The sequence below is a fragment of the Dendropsophus ebraccatus genome, chromosome 3 (genome assembly GCF_027789765.1).
Source record: "Dendropsophus ebraccatus isolate aDenEbr1 chromosome 3, aDenEbr1.pat, whole genome shotgun sequence".
Classification (NCBI taxonomy): domain Eukaryota; kingdom Metazoa; phylum Chordata; class Amphibia; order Anura; family Hylidae; genus Dendropsophus; species Dendropsophus ebraccatus.
Genome location: NC_091456.1, coordinates 188,611,530 through 188,631,015, shown reverse-complemented (window position 1 = coordinate 188,631,015; position 19,486 = coordinate 188,611,530). Strand labels below are relative to the sequence as shown.

The following is a 19,486-nucleotide window of genomic DNA, read 5'->3' as shown; positions in this document are numbered from 1 at the left end:
GGCAGAGAGATGAGGGCACTCACCCTGTCTTACAGGACCTGCCATGATGTCACAGTCATGTGATCAGTCACATGGAGGAGGAGGAGTCACATGATCAGGGGCTGCTGCTCAGTGTATGCAGGACTCTGCTGTGCTGGATGAGCTGAAGTGATGTGTATGCAGCAGAGCTGTCTGTGTGTGATGTGTGTGGAGCAGAGCTGTGTGTGTAATGTACATGTAGCTGAGCTGTATGTGTGTAATGTACATGTAGCTGAGCTGTATGTGTGTAATGTACATGTAGCTGAGCTGTCTGTGTGTAATGTACATGTAGCTGAGCTGTATATGTGTAATGTACATGTAGCTGAGCTGTATGTGTGTGTAATGTACATGTAGCTGAGCTGTATATGTGTGTAATGCACATGTAGCTGAGCTGTATGTGTGTAATGTACATGTAGCTGAGCTGTATGTGTGTAATGCACATGTAGCTGAGCTGTATATGTGTAATGTACATGTGGCTGAGCTGTATATGTGTGTAATGCACATGTAGCTGAGCTGTATGTCTGTAACGTACATGTAGCTGAGCTGTATATGTGTAATGTACATGTAGGTGAGCTGTATGTGTGTAATGTACATGTAGCTGAGCTGTATATGTGTGTAATGTACATGTAGCTGAGCTGTATGTGTGTAATGTACATGTAGCTGGGCTGTATATGTGTAATGTACATGTAGCTGAGCTGTATATGTATAATGTACATGTAGCTGAGCTGTATATATGTAATGTACATGTAGCTGAGCTGTATGTGTGTAATGTACATGTAGCTGAGCTGTATGTGTGTAATGTACATGTAGCTGAGCTGTATGTGTACACAGTAGAGCTGTATATGTGTAATGTACATGTAGCTGAGCTGTATATGTATAATGTACATGTAGCTGAGCTGTATATATGTAATGTACATGTAGCTGAGCTGTATGTGTGTAATGTACATGTAGCTGAGCTGTATGTGTGTAATGTACATGTAGCTGAGCTGTATGTGTACACAGTAGAGCTGTATATGTGTAATGTACATGTAGCTGAGCTGTATGTGTGTAATGTACATGCAGCTGAGCTGTATGTGTGTAATGTACATGCAGCTGAGCTGTATGTGTGTAATGTACATGTAGCTGAGCTGTATGTGTGTAATGTACATGTAGCTGAGCTGTATGTGTGCACAGTAGAGCTGTATATGTGTAATGTTCATGTAGCTGAGCTGTATGTGTGTAATGTACATGTAGCTGAGCTGTATGTGTACACAGTAGAGCTGTATATGTGATATATTTTATACTCTGAGGTCTCCTAGTACTGTAGGAGAGTTGGTGTAATACGTAGTGTTAAAAGGCAACGAGCAGCCAACATGCAGTGTCGGCTGATGTTTGTTTTTCAACATGTCTGATGGCCGCCACACTGTGTATCCGCTATCTTCTATGGGTCACCTGGACGTTCCAAAGGTCATCCAGGCATCCCCTCCAGCAGCTCCCCACACTGAGATGACGTACTGAAGCACTATCTGTAGCCGGAATCCATTTTTCTGTTTTCTCTTTTATATATATATACAGTTTTTCAGCTGTTCATATTGTTGCATGAGCTCTGAATTAATTTGTATTGTCTATTCTATGCATTGTTTCCTGTGCTGCCATCTGCTGGCCAGAGATTGTATGTGCTCGCTCTTGCTCCTTTCAATTAAGTTTTTTCAAACTGGGCGTGTTCTGGCAGCTCTGTCTCCTAGTTACCTGCTCTGAGGTAGTTTGGTCCTCACTGTGAGACAGGGAACACACCTGGTCTTTGCCTTATGTAGGCCTCCATTTCTGACCAGCAATAACCTCAGTAACAGCATGAGTAACTACAGTACGACATGGAGAGAGAGGAGCTGCTGCACATCACACCCATGGCTGATACTAATGCTGCTAGGCTAAATTTTAAAACCAACGCCAGGATGTTGGTATATAATTTGATCAAACCATACTGCCCCATGTACCAACGTGCAGGTCTCCTGGTTCACATGGGTCCCTACACTAACTCCACACTGTGTCTGTCAGCGACCGCTAACCCCGCAAAGCGTCTCCTAGTTACCTGCTCTGAGGTAGTTTGGTCCTTACTGTGAGAGAAGGAACACATTGGTCTTGGCCTTATGTAGGCATCCATTTCTGACCAGCAATAACCTCAGTAACAGCATTAGTAACTACAGTGTTGTATCATCCATTATTGCTGTATCCAAGTAGAATAAACCAACTTGTACTATATGAGTCTTGGTGGACAGCGATCTGCTTAAGTGAGGTGTACAGGGACTGCCAGGGGTTAATTGGTTCTGGTAGTAAGGAGTTAACAGTCCCGTGCCTCAGTTATATTGGAGGATTGGTTGTTAGGGGGTGTATGTAAGTACCGGTTCAATCAGCAGAGGCTGCTACTCGTTTTAGCCCCTTCCTGTCAGTGAGCTTCTTCTTTCGGTTCAGACAAGCGAGGACGTCCCTCCCTCCCACCATAGTTATGGTTGGAATTCTAACACATGTTTTCTGTCACTAGATTCTGAAGTTAAGTCACAGAAGTAGGCGGTTATGAGAACCTAAGCCACGAGGCTGTGAAGGTGGTAGTGCCCGCCAGGAGCGGAGGCTGGAATACCCTGCGTGGAGACCTCCATTTTCTGGCAATTCTAAATGGTTCAAAGGAAAAGGTTATGACAATAGAGATAAAGCTGTGGCCTTATACCACCCAACAAAAAGTTATTCTGTCCGTGTTTTATTATGGGTTATAGCAAGGGACTAAGGGTATTGGATGGTTAAGTGTTATCCTGGCAGTCTCTGAAGCTGAGCTGGTGCTGGTCCGGTCTGCTCCACATTCTTGATATGAAGGTAGGAAAGTCTCACAGTCACTATCGGCCAGTTACACCTTCATTCACCTCATGTTGGGTACATGTACAGTTCCAGGCCCTGGACTATATCCCCATGCCACGCAGTGGGGGTAACAGGATACAAGGATTAATAGCATTAGAGTTCTTCTGGATACACACTTGGAGCTTCAACAGAGAATATAAGATATTTTACCATTAAAGAGGAACTCCAGGTAGAGGTTAAAAAAATGAAACTTCTGCAGAAGCATATAGCATTACTTACCTGTGTGTCCCAGTTTTGAAACTACCAAAAATCCATTTGTTTGGGGGAGTTTTGTTCTGTTTTGTGTTTCTGGCCTTCCTGGTTGATCAGTTCCCAGAATGCAATGCTTTCCCTCAGCTGATCATCAGTCCTCCACCCATCACAATCAGTAAAATTAGTGCTGCACCTGCTTCTGGCCAACAGAGATGGTGAATCACTCAGGGGATTGGCGGATCCAGCCAAGCCTCCTGTCTGCATCATCAGCCTGTCTTCAGCGAACACACACATTGTGAGACAGAGGCATGGTATATTTGTCTCCTAAGGTGGGAGAGCAGCCGGAGAAGGAGACAATGTGGATTGGCACACAGGCCATTTTTCTTCACTTCCTGGATTTCTATCAGCTACCAGTGTGGCAGAACCGTACAGATACGGTAATAGATTGTATAGACACATCTATATACCTTTTAATGTACTTTTAATAGAAAACAAGTTTTTCTTATCCGGAGTTCTCCTTTAACCCTTTCCCGCACGAGGACGTAACTGTACGTCCTCGCGCGGGTGCGGGCGTTCAGATCGGGGCCGCGCGGCGACCCCGCTCTGAACAGCGGCGGTCCCGGGTGCCGCTAGTAGCCCGGGACCGCTGGTATTAGTGGGCACGGACCGATCGCCGTGCCCGCTAATACAGTAATCAGATGCAGCTGTCAAACATGACAGCTGCATCCGATTACCGGACGCAGCACTTTCCTGGTGTTGTGGGGGAGATCGCTCCTTCGGGACAACGTCTCGGACAACGATCTCCCTGTCTGATGCCGGCCGGGGACTCGTCCAAGATGGCGCCGTCCCCGGCTCTCGTTTGTTATCGGCTGCAGCAGCCGAAAGCAAACAAGTGCCGATCTCATTGATCTTTGCTGTATATCTATACAAAATTATCAAATTATATATACAGATCAAATTATATATACTAGAAGTCCCCCAGGGGGGCTTCTAGTATATGTTTAAAAAGAAAAAAAAAAAAGTATTGTTATTAGTAAAAATCCCCCTCCCCTAATAAAAGTCAGAATCACCCCCCTTTTCCCAGGTTATAAATAAAAGTAAACAAATAAATAAATAAACATGTTTGCTATCGCCGTGTGCGTAATCGCCCGAACTATTAATTAATCACATTCCTGATCTCGCACGGTAAATGGTGTGAACGCAAAAATATCCCAAAGTGCAAAATTGCGCATTTTTGGTCGCATCAAATCCAGAAAAAAATTAATAAAAAGCGATCGAAAAGTCGTATATGCGCAATCAAGGTATCGATAGAACGTAAACATCATGGCGCAAAAAATGACACCTCGCACAGCCCCATAGACCAAAGGATAAAAGCGCTATAAGCCTGGGAATGGAGCGATTTTAAGGAACGTATATTTGTTAACAATGGTTTGAATTTTTAACAGGCCATCAGATACAATATAAGTTATACATGTTATATATCGTTTTAATCGTAACCACTTGAGGAACATGCATAACAAGTCAGTTTTACCCCAGAGCGAATGGCGTAAAAACACATTGCCCCCAAATAAAAGAAATGCGTTTTTTTTTTTTCAATTTCACCACACTTTGAATTTTTTTCGGGTTTCGTAGTGTACCAAATGCAAATATTCAGCCTGTCATTGCAAAGTACAATTAGTGACGCAAAAAATAAGGGCTCATGTGGGTCTGTAGGTGGAAAAATGCAAGTGCTATGGCCTTTTAAGCACAAGGAGGAAAAAACGAAAATTAGCCTGGTCCCGAAGGGGTTAAGGACATGAGGCCATCACTCTGTTCATATTGGTTTATTATGTTGATAAAAAAATTTTCCCTTATGTTTTTATTCGCTGTTTCGATATGATGAATGGAATAAAGGTCCAGCAGGTAGTATGACACCATCTCCTGCACACAACACTTCTCACTTCTATCCTCTTTCCCCTCCAGCTGCTCCTCTCTATTACATCCATCTTCTATAGGGGAGATTTATCAAACATGGTGTACAGTGAAACAGGCTCAGTTGCCCCTAGCAACCAATCAGATTCCACCTTTCATTCTTCGCAGACTCTTTGGAAAATGAAAGGTGGAATCTGGTTGGTTGCTAGGGGCAACTGAGCCTGTTTCACTTTACACCATGTTTGATAAATCTCCCCCTATGTCTCTTGTAGTGTCCAAAATGTGTTATTTTTGGCCCATTAGAGCCTGTATATACTTATGGAGGACACTGCGGGAGGGGCATGGGCGTGGCCATCTTATGGACAGAATCACCACAGAGCAGGACGGCACAGCCTGGGGGAGGGGAGCCTGATTATAGCTCTATGGGGTACACAGGGAGCTGCTGTCAGTAAGTGCAGTGAGTACATTGCCTCGTAGATAATCCTTTTCCTCTATCCAAGAATATAAATCACTGCAACTAAAACTTAATTTTTATTAAAAATCTAAATTGTCTACCCAATAAGACAAGACCAAATGCACTTTAAACCATGAGAATAATCACCATCACCAAAACAAACATAACACAATATTTGCTGCGCTAAAAAAAATTACCAAGGCTTGAAGGACACAACAGATGGGGGTCCTTATGCCTAGACCCGTGGGATATAGGATATGGGGGAGACGTCTGGCCGGGTAGGTGCAAGACCAATGCATGGACGTGTCTGACTGCACCCTTATACTGGAGACCTACCCTCGTGTAACCTAGGCAGGGTTATCATCCTGATAAGGGCAGCCCTGCACTGGATCCTACCCCTATTGCTCCTATCCAAGACCTTATAGATAGGGGGTCTGTCTGTCTCACTTAGATGCCCTGAGCTTGCTACACAGGAGGGCCTAGTGGCATACAGATAACGTTATTAGGAGTGTGTAAAAATCACCACATGTTGATTCATACACAATGGGGGAGATTTATGAAAGGGTGTAAATATACACCTGGTGTAAACTGCCCACAGCAACCAATCACAGCTCAGCTTTCAGCTCTGGTAAAATATAAGAGGAGCTGTGATTGGTTGCTGTGGGCTGTTTACTCCAGGTGTATATTTACACCCTTTCATAAATCTCCCCCAATATGTCATTGTTAAGACATCAAAAACTGTCATATACTGCAACACCAACAACCTATGTGCAAATACAGTAGAGCCACACATCAATAAAATAAAAAGGGAACCATCTAAAAATATACAGAATTACCAGTATAAATGACTAATGCTGAGCAGTGGAGCGATACCTATCGTTCATTCTCTGCTCGTATTCGAGGGTCTCAGACCCTTGAATTCCAGCAGAGAATGAATGACAAGTATCGCTCCAATGCTCAGCATTAGTCATTTATACTGGTAATTGTATACATTTTTGGATAGTTCCCTTAGTTCATCTCATCATGTGACTGGGTACTCCAATTCCTTGCTGTTGCTGTTTTCAACCCTTGGGACATATTAGCCCTCTGCATATTGTGACAGACATCCAATTTTATTGATGTGTGGCCCTACTGTATTTACACATAGGTTGTTAGTGTTGAAGTATATGACAATTCTTGATGTCTTGACAATGACACATGACTTATTGTGTAGGAATCAACATGTATTGATTTTTACACGCTCCTAATATCTATCTCAGGAGGTAGCGACCTGGCATATCCTCTGGGAAAGTCTATCTCCACCATCAGGAGTATCTTGTGAAGAAGAGAGGATACGCTTAGACAATGCCCTTAGGGATAGACGGGCACGTGACACAATGGGCTCACGCCCGCTGATCCTGACAGACAGCCCAATAATAATGTATAATGTTAGGGGTGGCCAGGCCTCCCTGGTGTTTGCTAGCAATCACAACAGACATAGGGATCTTATGTTGCCCTGATTTTGCAAAGTGATAGAGTAGTTTCAGGACATTAGTCATCTTGACCGCTGCCACTCGACCTAGAAGGGAGATGTAGTGCTTTGTCCATTTCACTAAAAGGGCTTTAATGTCCCTAAAAAGTTTTGGATAGCTATAAAGAAGTATAAGTTGGTGTTAAGTGTATGCCTAAATACCGTATGGAGACAGAGGACCACCGAAAGTTAAAGTTGGCACTTAGCTGTCAAAACTCCTCATCCGACAAATTCAGAGGCATGACCTCCGTTTTAGCTTTACTGACTTTATACCCCGACAGCACTCCAAATTCATTCAATGAGTTGCGTAATATTAGGAGGGTCATTAAGAGGTTAGTTAGAGCGAGGAGAACGTTGTGAGCAAATAGCATCAGTTTGTATTCTTTCCCCATGATGCTGACACCTCGGATATCAGCGTTGTTTGTAATGGCCACCCCCAAGGGCTCAATACACAAAACAAACAATGGGGAAAGGGAGCATCCCTGATGGGCCCCATTAGAGAGCTAAAACACTCCCAAGTGATGGTGACAGTTTAATAGATTAAGTTGGATGGAAATATAGACCCCTTACGGCCATAAAAAGGAGCATGAAAAGCCAAATGGATCGAAGTGTTTCAAATAAAAAAGGCCACCCTAGGAGATCAAACGCCTTTTCTGCATCTAAGCTCAAAACCCAGTCCGATTGGAGATTGACTGCATCTAATATAGCCTAATATCACCCTTCTCATGTAGTCCACTGTCCACCAAGGAAGATAGCCAAAAGCCAAGGCCCAGTCCCATTGGAGATAGATATAATAGATGCAGTCAATCACCCTTCTCGTGTTGTCCGCTCTCTGCCGACCTGTCACAAAGCATGCCGGGTCCACTGTCCACCAAGGCGAGTAGCCAGGATTTTTGTAAATATTTTCCGTGTACCAGTCCCTGGTCTGGCTCTGAGGATGACAGATGCGGGCGGCTCCCTGAGTGAGGAAAGGTCCCCAGGTTTGGAGCTCCTGCCTCACACTTCAAAAAATCCAACAGAGAACACACACCATAAAGTATCCTTTTTTATCTTCAACATATACATGTTCATAATAGAAAAATTCAAGCATATCACCCAGTGAGTCGTAGTGGCATAAAGTCTTTAGACACGTCCAACGTGGGTTGAAATCACACTATATAGGTGCCGGGATGTGGAATTTTAGCCCAGATGCAAAGCTGCACGGATGGTGCTCTCACACGTCCGTTCAAATGGCCAGCTCACTCCGCACCTCTGTGTGAATGTTTTTATGGTGAAGAAGACTTGATTTCTGAACAAAACATTTCCCACATTCCGAACATAAAAATGGCTTCTCCCTTGTGTGAGTTCTCAGATGCCTAACAAGGTCTGATTTTCGATGAAAACATCTCCCACATTCCGAACAAGAAAATGGCTTCACCCCTGTGTGAGTTCTCTGATGCGAAACAAGATCTGATTTTTGGAGAAAACATTTCTCACATTCCGAACATGAAAATGGCTTCACCCCTATGTGAGTTCTCTGATGCCTAGCAAGATGTGATTTCTTACCAAAACATTTCGCACATGCTGAACATGAAAATGGCTTCTCCCCTGTGTGAGTTCTCTGATGCATAACAAGATGTGATTTCTCCCTAAAACATTTCCCACATTCTGAACACGAAAATGGCTTCTCCCCTGTGTGAGTTCTCTGATGCCTGAGAAGATGTGATTTCTCACTAAAACGTTTCCCACATTCAGAACATGAAAATGCCTTCTCCCGTGTAAGATATTTTTTGCGAAAAATGCTTTTTTCACGTTGTAAATCTGAAAACTGAGGCTTTCCTGTATTTTCTCTTTGATGTTCATCGTCTTCTCTGTAAATGTCAGCTTGCTGTGATGGAGCAGAAGATGGGACTTGTATAACAGGATGAGATGAGAGATCTTTGCTGTGAGGGGCTGAGGGTGTATCTGGGATAGTGGACGGCTCCTCATATGTATCTTGTGTGATATGATCCTCTGAGGAGATCTGATGTCCCCCTGAGCTCCTGGTAGAATCATCTGCAAAGGAGAAAACACCATTTCTCTTATTTCCCAGTAATAGAAGCTTAAACATATTGCAGATATGGAAAGTTACTCTTTTTTTATGTAACATAATAAGAATGATCAGATCTGTTCCCATCCACAGGAAGTGTCAGGGAGAAGAATCTAGAAGCTGGAGGCCGGGGAGATGACGTCCTTAGTAGGAAAAGTAATGGAAACTCTTCTCAAATAAATAACAGGACTATTCACCCCCTACATACCGATAACCTGCTGGACCCCAACCAACATGGCGTTACTGGGGGCAGATCACAGCCTTTTCTCTCATTTTCTGCATAAGTCACGTGGTGCAGTGATGTCCCCGACCTGGCCAGCCTCTGGCTACATATGTCCTTGGTAAGTGCTCAGAACCTTCCACACAGCTCTCTGGATGACCCTCCCTGAACAATGGACATCACAGCGACTTCCAGATCCAGGAACATGAAATATGAGATGTAAGTATTTACCACTACTCTGAGGGCACAGTGTGTATATATATATATATATATATACACATGTACAAACATGCATATAACAACCCACATGCATAGCTCCCAACTGTCCTGGAACGGCACCTAGTGTCCTGCATTATACTGGGGGAAAAAGAAAAAGAAAAAACAGTAACTCACCTGTCAGCTGGTCCCAGCAGCTCCTCTCCCTGCAGAGCGTGCACTCCCATCATCCACCAGCAGGGTACAGAGACACTGACTGCGCCGTATGTGTCCTGCAGCCTCTATCGCGAAATATAGAAGGTGCAGGGACACCTGCCACAGGTAGCAACTCTACACCCTGCTGCCTGTGCTGGAGGATGACAGGAGCTGCTGGCACCAACTGACAGGTGAGTTTCTTTTTTTTATTTTTCATTTTTCCCCCAGTATAATGCAGGACACTAGGTGCCGATCCAGGACAGTTGGGAGCTATGCATGTGGGTTGTTAAAGAAGAACAGGATACTTGTTCTGCCATTCTTCCAGATATGTGATTGTGGAGGAACACCAGAGGAACAGGAAGACATAGGTATATGGTATAACCTGAAGGCTTACCTAAAGCCTGGAGGTCGCCCAACAAAGGGGAGAGAGTAGAGAGAAGGTTCCTGATGATAAGAAGTACATCCTCTGCTAATGCAGTCATGGTAATATCACAGAGTATGGTGGTGACTGTGCGGAGGGTGTTACAGGGGGTATGTGGTATAGTAAGAGACTGAGAGAGCGATTAGAGAGAAGGGGGAGAGGGGGCAACCTTGTGCTGTTCCTGTGAAGATGTCGAAGGGGAAAGTATTACGTCTGTTAATCTGGAGTTGCGGTCAGTTTGTGTATAAGCTATAATATATTGGGAGAATATAGGACCAAACCGTCTAAATAAAGGGCCATGAGGTCTTGTCGGAGGCCTTTCCAGCATCTACACTAAGTATAATGGTCAAAAGTAGAGATGAGACGAAGCGCTCATCAAGCGAAGCTTTGTCTGATCAGCGCTCCGCTTATCAAGCCACAGGGCTTCCTGCACTGCTCCGCTCCCTGCCGCACCACTCCGGGTGCCAGGAAAAAGCTGGATCCATTCCTGGAAAACTGGGAGAAGTTTTCCCACATCCTGGGAGGAGTGGCACGGAGCGGAGCAACGCGCGAAGCTCGGCGGCATGATCAGCAGAGCGCCGATCAAACTGAGTGATTCGCTTCGCTTGATAAGCGCGTCGCCTCATCTCTAGTCAAAAGTCATGAGGGGTCATATACTCGGGCATTGTGAAATTCTCAACTCTAGTAACAAGCACTAGAGCATTTTAGTTCTCGCTGAGCATTACTGTCAGTCATTACCGAGCCATGTCTGTGAGCGCTGGGACTTTCTGTGTTTGGTCTCTTTTATTAAAAAAACAAAACAAATATCAGCACCAAGGGAACATGAAGCACAGTTCAGTTGTATGAATAACTTTGATTTAACCATATAATGAAAAAAAAAAAAAACTAAAGCCAGTATAATACATAACATCTTAACATGACATCCCTTGTTGATTGCATTAAAAAAATTTCACAACAGGTACGCTGTAAGATGAGGACAGTCACTATAGATGCAGCAGCAGGAGACTGATAGTGATATATTGTCCGCTGGGACTGTGCTGTATATTAGAATTTAGGCTGAATGATTATATAGCTGGAAAACTGACAGGACACAGAACTTATAATATTCCACACAGAATAGTTACAGCCGGTGACTGAGGAGAATGTGTGACTGTTCTCTGCATTTAGTGGTCACTACTCACCTGGGCGGTTACCTGTAGTGATGTCCTCCTTATACTGCTCATCACTGCTGTCATCTGTCGCCTCTTCTTCTTTTATCTTGTCTGTCGCATTAATATAATTCAGATCCTTCCCTGTAGTAATATTCTCCTTATACTGCTCATCACTGTTGTCATCTGTCTCTTCTTTTACCATCATATCTGTAGTAATAATATAGTTCATATCTTTCCATGTTGTGTTGTGCTCCTTATACTGTTTATCCTCACTGAAGTCTGTCTCTTCTTCTTTTACTATCTTGTGCATAGCAATATTATGGTACAGATCTTTTCCTGTAGTGATGTCCTCCTTATACTGCTCATCACTGCTGTCATCTGTCGCCTCTTCTTCTTTTATCTTGTCTGTCGCATTAATATAATTCAGATCCTTCCCTGTAGTAATATTCTCCTTATACTGCTCATCACTGTTGTCATCTGTCTCTTCTTTTACCATCATATCTGTAGTAATAATATAGTTCATATCTTTCCATGTTGTGTTGTGCTCCTTATACTGTTTATCCTCACTGAAGTCTGTCTCTTCTTCTTTTACTATCTTGTGCATAGCAATATTATGGTACAGATCTTTTCCTGTAGTGATGTCCTCCTTATACTGCTCATCACTGCTCACATCTGTCTGTGGAGCATTAATATTGTTCCCATCTTCCCCCTGATTCATAAGATGTGAGAGAAATATTGTAAAAGTCATCAGACAGGAGGAGAAGTCAGGTGGGATGTACAGATCATAGGGAACATCTCCATCTACCTGATCCTGATCCTGAGGAAGAAGAGGACGGGGACATCTCTCTGGTGCTGTTCTCTTACTGGATCTGACTGGAGGGAACACATACAGAGACTGAATTCATTCTTTCCATCCAGATAATACAGAGAGGAGGTGTGTATATAGTCCTGTCTATTACCTGCTGATGGGAGGGGCTGCTGATCCTCCAGCATCACATCCTTGTACTGATCCTTGTGTCCTTCTACATACTCCCACTCCTCCATGGAGAAATAGACCGCCACGTCCTGACACCTTATAGGAACCTGACACACACAATGATCACACAGTCATCCCCCCCACCCCTCCAGTGGTCTTACTGTATAATGTCCCAGCATTCCCAGCAGCCACAGTCTCACCTCTCCACTCAGCAGCTCCACCATCTTGTTGGTGACTTCTAGGATCTTTTCTTCCTCCATTTCCTCATGTATCAGGGGCCCCGGGATTGGGCTCAGGGTTCTTCCCCATCCTTCACACCCAGGGGCCCCACAGCGCCCACTAGAGGACTTCTTCACTACTGTGTAATCCTGTGTATGGAGAGACACATTACTATCACTCCATCCATTCCCAGAATCCCTCACCTCTCCAGTCCTATCCATCTGTTATTCCATAGATAAGAATGATGTCATGATGACATCACTCCCAGAATCCCTCACCTCTCCAGTCCTATCCATCTGTTATTCCATAGATAAGAATGATGTCATGATGACATCACTCCCAGAATCCCTCACCTCTCCCGTCCTATCCATCTGTTATTCCATAGATAAGAATGATGTCATGATGACATCACTCCCAGAATCCCTCACCTCTCCAGTCCTATCCATCTGTTATTCCATAGATAAGAATGATGTCATGATGACATCACTCCCAGAATCCCTCACCTCTCCAGTCCTATCCATCTGTTATTCCATAGATAAGAATGATGTCATGATGACATCACTCCCAGAATCCCTCACCTCTCCAGTCCTATCCATCTGTTATTCCATAGATAAGAGTGATGTCATGATGACATCACTCCCAGAATCCCTCACCTCTCCAGTCCTATCCATCTGTTATTCCATAGATAAGAATGATGTCATGATGACATCACTCCCAGAATCCCTCACCTCCCCAGTAAGCAGGAAGAGTATGTGTAGGGTGAGGGTTATTATCCTCTCGGCCATCTTGTCTCTGTCTCTCTCCATGGTTGATGGGTCGGTCTCTTATATAGAAGATATCAGCAGAGGATCCTGGAGATGAATAGAAAGTAGAGGATACAATGTATAATAAAGAATGGGAAGAAAAAGTACAACCTGTCCAGAAAACAACAAACTTGCCCATCCGCGGCCTCCCTGCACTTACCATGTAATAGCATCGGCAACAAATGGGGAATGAGGAGCAAACAAGCGCTGACAGCTCCTCTATGTCGCCCCCTATAATAGGAGCTTATATCTCCTACCTGTCTGGCAGCCAGTGGGCAGATCCCAGGAGGCAGCAGCAGCAGCAGAGCACACTAGCAGGAGGAGGGGGAGGGGCAGGAAAATTATTCATATGTACCTTGTGTCTGGCCCCTCCTCCTCTCCAGTGATTGGCGCTCAGGAGGCAAGGGGCGGGGCAGAGAGGTGAGGGTGCGTACAGGACCTGTCATGATGTCACAGTCATGTGATCAGTCACATTGAGGAGGAGGAGTCACATGATCAGGGGCTGCTGCTCAGTGTATGCAGGACTCTGCTGTGCTGGATTAGTTGAAGTGACGTGTATGCAGCAGAGCTGTCTGTGTGTGATGTGTGTGGAGCAGAGCTGTGTATGTGTGTGTTATATATGCCTGCAGCAGAGCCCTGTGTGTAATGTACATGTAGCTGAGCTGTATATGTGTAATGTACATGTAGCTGAGCTGTATGTGTGTAATGTACATGTAGCTGAGCTGTATGTGTGTAATGTACATGTAGCTGAGCTGTATGTGTGTAATGTACATGTAGCTGAGCTGTATGTGTGTAATGTACATGTAGCTGAGCTGTATATGTGTAATGTACATGTAGCTGAGCTGTATGTGTGTAATGTACATGTAGCTGAGCTGTATATGTGTAATGTACATGTAGCTGAGCTGTATATGTGTAATGTACATGTAGCTGAGCTTTATATGTGTAATGTACATGTAGCTGAGCTGTATGTGTGTAATGTACATGTAGCTGAGCTGTATATATGTGTAATGTACATGTAGCTGAGCTTTATATGTGTAATGTACATGTAGCTGAGCTGTATGTGTGTAATGTACATGTAGCTGATCTGTATATGTGTGTAATGTACATGTAGCTGAGCTGTATATGTGTAATGTACATGTAGCTGAGCTGTATATGTGTGTAATGTACATGTAGCTGAGCTGTATATGTGTAATGTACATGTAGCTGAGCTGTATGTGTGTGTAATGTACATGTAGCTGAGCTGTATATGTGTAATGTACATGTAGCTGAGCTGTATGTGTGTAATGTACATGTAGCTGAGCTGTATATGTGTGTAATGTACATGTAGCTGAGCTGTATATATAATGTACATGTAGCTGAGCTGTATGTGTGTAATGTACATGTAGCTGAGCTGTATGTGTGTAATGTACATGTAGCTGAGCTGTATATGTGTGTAATGTACATGTAGCTGAGCTGTATGTGTGTAATGTACATGTAGCTTAACTGTATGTGTGTAATGTACATGTAGCTGAGCTGTATATATAATGTACATGTAGCTGAGCTGTATGTGTGTAATGTACATGTAGCTGAGCTGTATATATAATGTACATGTAGCTGAGCTGTATGTGTGTAATGTACATGTAGCTGAGCTGTATGTGTGTAATTACATGTAGCTGAGCTGTATATGTGTAATGTACATGTAGCTGATCTGTATATGTGTGTAATGTACATGTAGCTGAGCTGTATATGTGTAATGTACATGTAGCTGAGCTGTATGTGTGTGTAATGTACATGTAGCTGAGCTGTATATGTGTAATGTACATGTAGCTGAGCTGTATGTGTGTAATGTACATGTAGCTGAGCTGTATATGTGTGTAATGTACATGTAGCTGAGCTGTATGTGTGTAATGTACATGTAGCTGAGCTGTATATGTGTGTAATGTACATGTAGCTGAGCTGTATATATAATGTACATGTAGCTGAGCTGTATGTGTGTAATGTACATGTAGCTGAGCTGTATGTGTGTAATGTACATGTAGCTGAGCTGTATGTGTGTAATGTACATGTAGCTGAGCTGTATATGTGTGTAATGTACATGTAGCTGAGCTGTATGTGTGTAATGTACATGTAGCTTAACTGTATGTGTGTAATGTACATGTAGCTGAGCTGTATATATGTAATGTACATGTAGCTGAGCTGTATATATAATGTACATGTAGCTGAGCTGTATGTGTGTAATGTACATGTAGCTGAGCTGTATATATAATGTACATGTAGCTGAGCTGTATGTGTGTAATGTACATGTAGCTGAGCTGTATGTGTACACAGTAGAGCTGTATATGTGTAATGTACATGTAGCTGAGCTGTATGTGTGTAATTACATGTAGCTGAGCTGTATATGTGTAATGTACATGTAGCTGAGCTTTATATGTGTAATGTACATGTAGCTGAGCTGTATCTGTGTAATGTACATGTAGCTGAGCTGTATCTGTGTAATGTACATGTAGCTGAGCTGTATGTGTACACAGTAGGGCTGGGTTCACACTACATATATTTCAGTCAGTATTGTGGTCCTCATATTGCAACCAAAACCAGGAGTGGATTAAAAACACAGAAAGGATCTGTTCACACAATGATGTAATTGAGTGGATGGCCGCCATTTAATGGCAAATATTTGCTGTTATTTTAGAACAACGGCTGTTATATTGAAATAATGGCCGTTATTTACTGTTATATGGCGGCCATCCACTCAATTTCACCATTGTGTGAACAGATCCCTTCTGTGTTTTTAATCCACTCCTGGTTTTGGTTGCAATATGAGGACCACAATACTGACTGAAATATACATAGTGTGAACCCAGCCTAGAGCTGTACAGGGCCGGCCTTACGGTAGTTGGTGCGTAATTTTATTTTTGCGGCGCAATTGCGGCGGTCCGTCATTAACAGTGAGTACCTGGCGGCATATATCTACTATACCTCTATTACTACACTCCTCATCCACTATACTTCTACTACTACATCCATCATCATTAGCTAAACAAATAAATTAGCCCAGCGGTACTGTAGACCTGTAGACATAAGGCATCACTATTTTGCCAGGGATCTCACAGTCTAGGACTTCTGAGTGCCGCTCTATTAGCCTCTCATGCAGGGCCGGCGTCAGCACCCGGCTAAGTAGGGCAAATGCCGGGGCCCACAGCTCCTCTAGGGGCCCACTCCCGTTTGTTACTACATTTTTTTTGTTAGTAAAAAAGAAAAAAAAGTGTAGTAACAAAGAGGACTGGGCCCCTAGAGGCCGCATGTGACAGTTAGGGGCCACGCCGATACATACTGGGGCCCCCGAGCACCTGTCTTCCATCACAAATCTTCCCTACAGCCGAGTAGGAAAGAGGACCTTTGAGTCTGAAGGACCTTTGAAGATGTCACGGGTCATGTGATCGGACACATGACCTGATAGAGGGCAGCAGGTAGGCTCTGCAAACTAAGTGTCCTGTATGTGCTGGTTCTTCTACTTGTTTTGTGTATAAAGGTCCTGCTGTAATATATATATATCTATTACAGCAGGATATATATATATATCTATATATATATATATATATATATATATATATATTACAGCAGGACCTCTATACACAAAACAACTAGATATCTGTATCTATCTATCTATCTCCTATCTATCTATCTATCTATTTCCCTATCTCCTATCTATCTATCTATCTATCTATCTATCTATCTATCTCCTATCTATCTATCTATCTATCTCCTATCTATCTATCTATCTATCTATCTATTTCCCTATCTTCTATCTATCATATGAACATGGTGAGACCTCTAGTTCTCCTATATTCAGGCCCTGCAGTGATATACAGTGTGTGTGTGTGTATATATATATATATATATATAGGGCCTGTATATAGGAGAACTAGAGGTCTCACCATGTTCATATTATAAATAAAAAAAAAAAAAAAAAATATATATATATATATATATATATATATATATATATATATATATATATAATGCTGGTGCTGCTAGTTCTCTAGTATACAGCTCCTGCTCTGTGTGTGTGTGTGTATGTATATACACACACACACACAGAAGGAGCTGTATACTAGAGAACTAGCAGCACCAGCATGATATATATATATATATATATATATATATATATATATATATTCTTGTCACTGTGTCTGACTCCTCCAGAGTCCTGACTACTGCAGAGATCAGGAGATACAGGAGGAGAAAGATATGCAGCAGCCGCATGTTTCTTCTGCTGCAAATCTTTCCTCACCTGTCTCTCCATGATTTGCTCCTCAAAGGGGCCCGCCGAGGCTCTGTCGCCCAAGGGCCCACAAAAAGCTGGAGCCGGCCCTGCTCTCATGCCCAGGTCAGAGGACATGGCGGGCTGTGGGAGGGGGGGGGGGTGCACTGTTTCCTCCGGTCACTCGGATCCCTCTGGAAGCTGGAGATGAAATTCCCCCCACCAGCAGCTATTAGACCAGTATGACTGATCCCGCTGATCCCCGGCGTTCTGTCTGAGATGGATTGCATACATTGATAGACTGATAAATCCAGTGTATGTAATCCATCTCAGAAAGAATGCCGGGGATCAGCGGGATCAGTCACACTGGTCTAATAGCCATACGCTCCACATAAGGAGATAATTCACTCTGGAACTCCACTCCACCTACCTACAAACAAACTGACCTACAATCCGCCAGGAGATCATCTCCCAGTCCCCAGGTAATATTAATCCTATTCCCTCTCACTGTTCCTCCTCATCCCTCTCAGCCTTTGAACCAGTGACAGAGGAGGAAGTCTCCAGACTCCTCGCCTTCTCTCGCCCCACCACCTGCTCTAGTGACCCTATTCCCTCACACCTCGTCCAGTCTCTCTCTCCTGTTGTCACTACCTACCTTACTAAAATCTTCAACCTCTCCCTCTCCTCTGGCATCTTCCCCTCGACTTTCAAACACTCCGTCATCACTCCATTACTGAAAAAACCCTCTCTAGACCCCTCCTGTGCAGCCAACTATCCACCTGTCTCTAATCTCCCTTTTATCTCTAAACTCTTGGAACGTCTGGTCTATTCCCGCCTAAAGGCCCTATTCCACCAACAGATCTGACGACAGATTATCTGCCAAAGATTTGAAGCCAAACCCAGGAGTGGATTTGAAAAGAGGAGAAATCTCAGTCTTTCCTTTATCACCTGTTCTCTGTTTATAGTCTGTTCCTGGGTTTGGCTTCAAATCTTTGGCAGATAATCTGTCGTCAGATCTTTTGGTGGAATAGGGCCTAACCCGCTACCTCTATGACAACTCTCTACTTGACCCCCTTCAGTCTGGTTTCTATCCTCACCACTTTACATAAACTGCCCTAACTAAAGTCTCTAATGATCTCCTCTCCACCAAATCTAAAGGTGACCATTCTCTGTAGACCACCAGCTCCTCCCCACACTCCGCTCTATCGGCCTCAAGGACTCTGCTCTTTCCTGGTTTTCCTCCTATCTCTCTGACCGCTCCTTTAGCGTATCACTTTTTGGCTCCACCTCATCTTCTCTCCCCCTTACAAGTCGGGGTTCCTCAGGGATCAGTCCTGGGCCCTCTCCTTTTCTCACTTTACCCATCGGACAAATCATCAGTAAGTTTGGTTTTCAGTACCATCTCTATGCTGATGATACCCAGCTGTATACCTCCTCCCGTGACATCACCCAGCTATATACCTCCTCCCGTAATATCACCCAGCTATATACCTCCTCCCCTGATATCACCCCCGCTCTTCTACAGAACACCAGAAACTGTCTGCCGTCTCTAACATTATGTCCTCCCTATTCCTAAAACTAAACCTTGCTAAGACTGAGCTGCTTGTCTTCCCTCCCTCTGCTAACCGCCCCCGACCTGACATCTCCATTTCTGTCTGTGGTGCGACCATAACCCCTACACAACAAGCCCGCTGCCTTGGGGTTATGTTTGACTCAGATCTCTCCTTCACTCCTTATATTCAATCCCTTTCACGTTCCTGTAATCTGCATCTAAAAAACATCTCTAAAATCCGTCCCTTCCTTACTGTCGAATCTGCTAAAACTCTTATTGTCGCTCTGATCTATTCCTATCTAGAATACTGCAATTCCTTACTAATCGGTCCTTCCTTCCTCTAAACTCTCCTCTCTCCAGTCCATTCTCAATGCAGCAGCCAGGCTCATCTCCATGTCCAGTCACTATACAGATGCCCCCCCCTGTGCCAGTCACTATACAGATGCCTCCCCCC

At 43.7% G+C, this 19,486-nt stretch overlaps 2 protein-coding genes, 1 long non-coding RNA gene and 1 pseudogene across 3 annotated transcripts in view; 2 read left to right on the top strand and 2 right to left on the bottom strand.

Annotated features, from left to right (window-relative positions):
• LOC138786597 (zinc finger protein 208-like) overlaps positions 1 to 19,486 on the top strand; it is a 646,972-nt pseudogene that overhangs the window by 146,915 nt on the left and 480,571 nt on the right.
• The window catches only part of LOC138786727 (zinc finger protein 271-like), a 256,641-nt gene that overhangs the window by 157,312 nt on the left and 79,843 nt on the right, over positions 1 to 19,486 (top strand). The window lies entirely within an intron of this gene.
• LOC138787587 (zinc finger protein 436-like) lies at positions 8,004 to 11,846 on the bottom strand. Its single transcript, XM_069964933.1, has 2 exons — positions 11,273 to 11,846; positions 8,004 to 9,002 (listed from the first exon to the last, which is right to left on the bottom strand). The coding sequence occupies exons 1-2, from the start codon at positions 11,844 to 11,846 to the stop codon at positions 8,197 to 8,199; spliced, it is 1,380 nt and encodes a 459-aa protein (XP_069821034.1). The 3' UTR covers positions 8,004 to 8,196.
• LOC138786892 (uncharacterized) overlaps positions 12,252 to 19,486 on the bottom strand; it is a 35,274-nt gene continuing 28,039 nt past the window's right edge. The window contains exon 3 of the long non-coding RNA XR_011362246.1: positions 12,252 to 12,586. This is a non-coding gene — a long non-coding RNA (uncharacterized lncRNA). The remainder of the gene's footprint in view (positions 12,587 to 19,486) is intronic.

Coding starts and splice junctions, on each gene's coding strand:
- LOC138787587 (XM_069964933.1), bottom strand. CDS start 11,846: ATGCACAAGATAGTAAAAGAAGAAGAGACAGACTTCAGTGAGGATAAA. Junction 9,003..11,272: donor CACTACAGGTAACCGCCCAG/GTGAGTAGTGAC, acceptor CCTTTGCAGATG/ATTCTACCAGGAGCTCAGGG.